The sequence below is a fragment of the Lagopus leucura genome, unplaced genomic scaffold (assembly GCF_019238085.1).
Source record: "Lagopus leucura isolate 7727_CA_CO unplaced genomic scaffold, USGS_WTPT01 Super-Scaffold_1, whole genome shotgun sequence".
In the NCBI taxonomy this organism is placed as follows: Eukaryota; Metazoa; Chordata; class Aves; order Galliformes; family Phasianidae; genus Lagopus; species Lagopus leucura.
The window spans coordinates 34,915,633-34,923,332 of record NW_024962250.1 but is presented as its reverse complement, the minus strand read 5'-3'; the positions used below and the strand labels follow the sequence as shown (position 1 = coordinate 34,923,332).

The 7,700-nt window shown below is 40.3% G+C and overlaps 1 protein-coding gene across 1 annotated transcript in view; it reads left to right on the top strand.

Moving 5' to 3' along the window:
- LOC122178990 (protein AHNAK2-like) overlaps positions 1 to 7,045 on the top strand; it is a 23,993-nt gene extending 16,948 nt beyond the window's left edge. The window contains exon 7 of the mRNA XM_042869591.1: positions 13 to 7,045. Coding sequence (XP_042725525.1) covers positions 13 to 6,071 — 6,059 coding nt within the window. The 3' untranslated portion in view covers positions 6,072 to 7,045. The remainder of the gene's footprint in view (positions 1 to 12) is intronic.
- The last annotated feature ends 655 nt before the right edge of the window (positions 7,046 to 7,700 follow it).

Here is a 7,700-nt window from a genome sequence, read left to right as displayed (position 1 = left end):
CCTCTGCCGAAGGCTCGCTCGATGGAGCCGAGCTGGAAGCCGCGGGCATCAAAGGCAAGTTTAAGATGCCCAAGTTTGACAAGCCCAAATTCGGAGTGTCGGTACCCAAGGCGGAAGGGCCCGAAGGCGAGGTCAGCCTGCCCGCCGCAGAGGTCGAGCTGCCCTCCGGCGCTGTGACGGTCTCAGGGGAAGGCCCCTCACTGGACCTCAAAGCCGGTGCTAAAACCGAAGGGGCTGGCTGGAAACTGGAGAAGCCCTCCCTCAAAATGCCCAAAGCTGACATCAAAGCTCCCAAGGTGGACATCAGCCTGCCCTCCGTCGACATCACCCTTCCAAAGGCCGGTGCCGACCTGCAGGCGCCCGAGGCGGCTCTCAGCCTCGAGGGGGATGTAAAAGCCCCGGAGAAGGAGGCCACCAAGGCAAAAGACGGCAAGTTCAAAATGCCCAAGTTCGGCATGCCTTCCTTCGGCTGGTCCAGCAGCAGAGAGGCCAAGGGCACCGTAGCTGCCGATGTGGATGTGAGCCTCAAGGAGCCTCCACGTGACTTGTCCTATCCTGGTGCTGAGATACAAGCACCTGTCATTGCTGTTACCTCTAGTTCATCCTCTGTGAAGGAGGATTCTCCTGGTAAATCTAAAGGTTCTTTATTCAGTATGCCTAGAGTTTCACTTTCTAAAAGTTCAAAGCATGAGCTTCAAAGTAAGTCTAGTAGTGAATGTTCCGAGTCAGAATCTATTTGTTATTCAGTAACAGAAGAGTCTCCTGCTGTTATTTCTGGCAGTGTCGGAAGTAAACTTGTTCCTGACTTTAAGGGAGACAGCTCTTCTAAAAGCAGTAAATTTAGAATTCCTAGTTTGGGTTTCTCCAAAGTTGATATTAGTTCTTCTAAATTTGATCAAGATTCCCCATTATCAAAAGGGGATATAACTCTTACCAAATATCAGATGAATGTAGCAGAATCTGAATCAAAAATTTCATCTTCTGCTGATGTAAACATTTCATTTACAGATTCTGAGATTATGAAAATAGAGGGTTCTTGTGAGCAAGGAAGTTTGAAGCCAGAAAAAGTAAAATCACCACCTGCTGAGCGGTGTGTTGGTGAGTCGGAATATACGGTTAAAATACCTAAGTTCCGAAAACCAAAGTTTGGATTTTCTTGGTCAAAGGGAAAACCACCAGCAACTGATGTTGGTTCCGAATCCGAATCTCAATTTTCCAAGGAACAGATGACATCTGAAATGTTTGATATTGAAAATCCAGCTCAGATTCCTGATTCTGAGTTTGACCTAAAAATGCCAAAGCCATCACCTGAATTTGTTACGGGTGCTTCAGAGTTGGATGTTAGTCTTCCATCCCCAGAGGTTACCATGCCAAAGCTAGAAATGGATATTCATGGTCCAGAGTGCAGGAAAGAGCAGGAGTTAATTTCTGGTGAGAAGGACACTGAGGATAAAGAAAGCAAATTTAAAATGTCAAAATTCAGACTACTGTCATTTAATTGGTCCCCAAAGAAAGAAGCTATTGCTCCTTCTGAAGCTGAAGGACACCTGGAAGAATGCACTATTTTATCTGAAGACACAGAATCTAAATCAGCACCAATTACCCCCGACAATCAAGACCTTCATGTGGAATTAAATACAGCAACAGAAAAAGATGGTGAAACGGGCAAAACCAAGAAGTCTCAATTTATCATGCCAAAGATCTCCCTTACTAAAGTGAAGGGTCAAAAAGTCCAGGGCTCTCTGCCCATACTAGAAACTGATGTTTGTGATCTCAAACAAGAAAAATGTGGAGATGCTTCAGTACAGAAATCTGACAAAGGGAGTAGTGAAGAAAGGGCAGAAATGGGTGTAAAGATGCCAAAAGTTAGAGTTTCAACTTCTGAATTTTCCAAACCTGAAGTTGAAGGACCCAAAATAGAAATGGACATTAGCATACCTGCAGGTGAGGTCATTCTTACTGCTTGTGAACAAGATGGCCTGAACCAGAAATCAGCTGCTGCTGATACTCCTTCCTCAGGTACTAAGATGACAACTGAAGCCTCACTTGAGGTGGAGAGTCCTGAGGCAAGTGTTGAAAGAATATCAAGTGAAATTGCCACGAGTGGTGTAGAAATAAAAGTTGAAGGTCCTGAAGGGAAAACAAAAACGTCAAAATTCCAAGTGCCAAAGTTTGGAATGACAAATTCTAAAGGGAAAGGATCAGAAAAGGAGGTCGGCCAAACCAAATCAGAAGCCAAGGTTCCCCAACTAAAAGCTACGATAGAAATAGCTGATATTGCTGTGGAAGCACCAAATTTGGAGGTGGAACGTACTGAAGGAAAAGAATCCTCCAGCTCTAAATTGAGAATAACCAAAGCTGACAAGAAGGCATCAGAAGCTGATACTCACTTCCCAACAGGTGAGATTTCTGTCTCAAAAACAGACAGTGATATGCAAGATTCAGATATGGCACTAAAAATTAAAGAGGAAACAAAGCACAGGAATGAAGACGGAGAAGAGAAAGGACATTTCAAAATGCCAAAATTCAAACTTCCATCCTTCAGTTGGTCACCAAAGAAGGAAGCAACTGTTAAGGCAGATTCTGAAGCAAATTTAGAAGACAGTCAAGTTGCTGTAACGTCAGGTGGAATAGACACAGAAGTGGAAGGAACTGTAGCTGATGATCAAGGACTCAGGCCTGCCCTTGATCTGGAAATACTTGCTGGAAAAGATCAACAAAAAAGTCCAATTAAAAAGCCTCAGTTTGTAATGCCTAAAATTTCACTTTCCAAGATCAAGATTCCCAAATCTCAGGGACATTCATTAAAAATTGAAGCTGGAAATACTGTAACTAAAACAGAAGGAGATGGAGTTGATTCAATACAGATACCTGATATAGAAAGAAGTTATTCCACACAGACAGAAGAAGGGGCACAAATAAGCATAAAAACAGCTGCAGTTAAGATCCCCACTTTGGAGCTTTCCAAAACAGAAGCCTTCCAAGCTGATTTGGGAGTCAGCTCATCCAAGACTGATACTGCTCTGACTGTCTCAGAGGAGAGTTTTCAACAGGTTGTCCTAAAATCGAGTTCTGATAAAGATTCTATTAAAAAAACAGGCACTGAGTTCCCTGAAGGAGAAGCTTCAACTGAACCGAGAAGCACCACAATAGCAACAGAAGGATCATTAGTTACGGATGGAAGAAAGATGAAATTGGAAGGTCACGATGTACAGATTAAAATGCCCAAATTCCAGAAGCCAAAGTTTGGAATCTCCCTGACAAAAGGGAAAGGCCCAGATCCAGAGATCAGCTCTCCAAAATTAGAAGCTGAGCTACCTCAGCTAAAAATGACAGCAGAAGTTGCTGACGTTGCTGGGAGAGTGCCAGCATCAGAATTTACATCTGATATGTCAGATCCTGGGCTAGAGGTTTCTGCTTCAAAGGCAAAAACACCCCAAGTTCTGATGGCTGTCATTGAAGCTCCAAAGGTAGATGTAAGCCCCCAGTCAGAGTCTAAAGCAGTGATAGGGGGAGATACTGACAGCCTTAAGGAGAAAGAAATCAAAACAGAAGAAGAAATGAAAGCTGAAGAAGCTCAGACTGAAGAACATCAGGGATGGTTTAAAATGCCAAAATTCAGAATACCTGCATTTGGCCGCACGTCTTTAAAGGAAAAGAAGGGTGATACAGATGTTGAAAGAAGTCTAGAAAAACCTCAGACAGGCATTCCTTCTGCCAAAGTACAAACTGAAGCTGAAGTTACTATTGGAAAAGAAGAAACTCCAAAATTAGGAGATTCTGCGGAGAGTTCTGTTATTAGCTTGCCAAAGGTAGAAGGAGATATTTCAGTATCTGCAGAAAGCAAAGATAGTAGAGTAAATATTCAAAAACATGAAACTTATGCAGACATAGTTAAGCGTGGTGCTGACGGACAAAAAATGCACAGTTCAGAATTCACAGTGTCTTCCGTGGAATTATCTAAAATGGAAATAAGTGCTTCAATAATTGACAAAGATAACAGTTCACAAAGTAAGCTCCCTATGGGTACCCTGGCTCTTCAAGACCAGAAAGTCAAATCACAGGACAGAGATACTCCAAAAGTAGAAAGTTCCACTGAAGTAAAGACTTCAAGTGCAGAATTTAAAACATTATCAGGTGAAGTTACTCTGGACAGAACACAGGAAGAAACAGATGCAAGTCTTGCAAAGGGAGAATTAGACCTTCAAAATCAAGGGGCAGTGATTAAAACAGTAAAGATAAGGACAAGTGAGATAAAAATTATAGGAAAAGACAGTGAATTAAAATGGTCTGCAGGTGAGTGGGCTACTGCAAAGGGATCAGAAGATGCTGTTTACGTTGCAGCTAAGATGGAAGATGTAAAGGTAGATGTTCCAGAAGTGAAAACGGATGTTGAAATTGAGAGGGTAGATCCTGAAATGGAATGTCAAGTGAAATGTGTTGAAAAGGACATGTCTGCAAATGTGGAAGCGCAAGTAGAAGACAGAGCAGAAACAAGTAAAATTAAAACATACAAGTTTAAGATTCCAAGGTTTGGAATATTACATTCAGAAGCGAAGGGTTTTGAAGATGATATCAGTTTGCCAAAGTCAGGAGCTGTTTCAGTGTCTAAAACTGAAATAGGCAGAGTGGAAACGCAGTTACAAAAATCAGAAGGATCCATTGGCCCAACAAGTCCAACTACAGATCACAAAGAATCATCTGCTAGAATTACAGTGGACAAATCACAAGGTGGTCCAGAAGTAAATATAAAAATTCCCAAACTAAAAATACCAAGATTCACTTTCAGAGTTCTCCCAAGTGAAGCTGATGTTTCATTGTCAAAAGTGGTAACAGATCCAAAAGGAACTAGTGCTGACATCGAAGTGGTGCACTTGCAAGCAAGCTCTACTATCCCCGAGGAAATACCAGAGACTCTGGAAGGTGATATTCAAAAAGCAAAAAGCAAAATTCTAACACTGATTGAACCTGACATTAAAACAGCACAGATGACTGCTACCATAGATTCCTGCCTTTCAAATGCAGGGCAAGACATTCATTGGTCATATGTAGAAGGCCAAGAAGTGAGAGAGAAAGTAGAACCTGAACATGTTTCTATTGAAAGGTGTGAAATTTACTCTACCCAGATACTGAAGGAATCAGAGATTCTCTCATCAGAGGTTAAAACTGCTACCTTGGGATTTTCATTGCTCAAGGCGAAGTTGCCTGAATCACATAGCAACTTAGAAGTGCTAGTCCAGCAAAGCCCTTCAACGGAAAATGCATCATCAGTGAACACATCTGACCATTCTGATGAAAGTTTTGTAGTAAGTGCGCAGAGGACTGTCATTGCTGAACTTAAACTACCTGACAAACCACACAGTGAGACTGAAGAATCTAGCGGAATGACAGGTTTACCAACATTAAAAACATTTGCTGCTGAAGAAAAGCCTTCCAGTAAACCTGAAGAGAGTCAACCTGATAAGGCACCAGAGAAAACAGCTGCAGCTCCTCTCTCTAAAGATGAGGATATAGCCAAAGCACAAGAAGATGAAGAAAAGGATGTAACTGATGAAAAAGAAAAGGCTGACAGCAAAAGGTCTCCTGGAAGGTTCAAATTTTGGCTTCCAAGTATTGGCTTTTCATCTTCTGGTGATGAAACAAGCTCAGATTCAAAAACAGAAGTAAAAAAATCAGAAGAAACAAGGCCAGAAGATATGAAACCTGCTGACACATCAGTTAGTGATTCTTCCAAGCAAACTGAAAAAACTGGATGGTTTAGATTTCCCAAACTAGGTTTCACATCTCCTTCCAAAAAAGCTAAGATTGTTGACAAAGAAGAGACAGGTGATAAAGAGAGAGGAATATCAGATGAAGATAGCCCTTCAGATAAACCTGATGTATTTTTTGATGCACAGGAAAGCTTATCACCTAAAGAAATAGCAGAGAGCGAAAAACAAGAAATCGATGGGACTTCATCTAATATTCCAGTTTCTCAAACTATCGTTACATCTTCAGCAAGGACTGAACTAATCTTGTTGGAGCAAGAAAAAGCTGGTCAACCTAATATCCCTGGAGATGCAACCAAATGAAGATTGCCTTGTGCCAACCACCCAGAGAAAAGAGAATAATCTACACAGGAGAAAAGGAAAGGAAAAAAAAACAATCCTAATTTGCCAGTAACCAAAAATTAAACAAAACCTACAGGTGATATTTACAAAAACAGTTCCTTGAAGAGAATTTACCACATCTAAACCTTCCTGTACTTGAATGTGCTATACTGTGTAGTAATAAAAATAGTGATCTTTCCAAATCTGCACCAAAGGCAAGAACAGGTACAGGAGAGTTCATAGTTCTAATAAGGTCTGAAAAGATACCTGAACCATGAAAGTAAACCTTTGAAAGACTCAATGACAGCAAAATGTCTTGTTAAATATGCTTCTCAAAAACACACCAGTTAGGATTAGATGATATATTATTTGCAGAGCAGAGTATAAACTAGTACTATGAGAATTATATTTACCTGTTTAGATTTTGGATCTCTCTGACTTATTTTTGCTTTCTTACTAAATCTTTCTTTATTTCAGCTAAAATAAACATATACTCCACAATCATTTTAAAAAGCAAAATGAAAACAAAATACTAGTGTAGACAGACAGAGGCTTTACCCCTTCCTCTCTTCTCATGTTTTTTTATTATCGTGGTGGGTCATATTTAGCCTTAAAAGATTAACAAATAAATAAATTCAAGACAAAAAAAAAAATTATTTCACATTTTTAAGGTATCCAAATAATGGTGAAAACTATTATAAAAAATGTGGATAAATAAATTTTTATGTGTATATTTACTGAATAGTTAAATGCACAGAATGATCTGCCATGCTTTGGTGGAATTGCTTCAGATATTTTCTGGGAAAGGAGATGTATATAGTTATTTACCTCTTTGTTTATATTAATGCTTCTCTCAAGTGCACAGCCAAAACCAGAGTGCATATATGACGGCCTTCATATGTATCATTAAAACATTACATTCTTAATTCACAATAAATTCACTACATGAAAAATAACACGAGTAGCCTGAATTACTGCCAGTGCCACTTGGCTCACTCTCAAAACTACAGCTGGAAATGCCAGCCTAAATTTGCATAAGATTTGATCATCACCCACCCTCTGCTGAAATGACTGCCTAATGGCAGCATGGTTTCTAAATATGATGGTGTTGGATACAAACTAATCTGAGACTTTTCACCCATTGCATTTCTGAGTTCTGAGTGTGCAGTCATGCTTCTTTATGGTGCTTTTCTCATCCTGTATTTTCTTCCTCTGTATTCTATTTACAACAGGGAAAAGAGACAAAGCAAATTGTTTAGAAATTTAGTTATAAAGGAAACGTACTTGGGTGTGTAACCATGTGGGACCTGAGGTGTTCTTCATCTTTGCAGAAAGGAGATGGTCAGTTAAAACTGAGCTCTGAGATAGCGATAACCACAGAGCAAGACTCGTGACTCTGTTTTTAAAAGATGAATGCACTAGATGAGGAAGGAAGAGGAGAGAAAAAAGCAGCAATAAAACCTTCCTCCAAATGGGCTCCTGTCAGCTTTAGGGAAAGCAGAAGTTAGGAAAAAAAGCAACCAGGTTAACAAGGCGTAACCCAAGGGTCTGACCACAGGAATAGCTAAAGACAGAACCCAAAAGAGTGCAAGGAACACAGAGACAAATCTT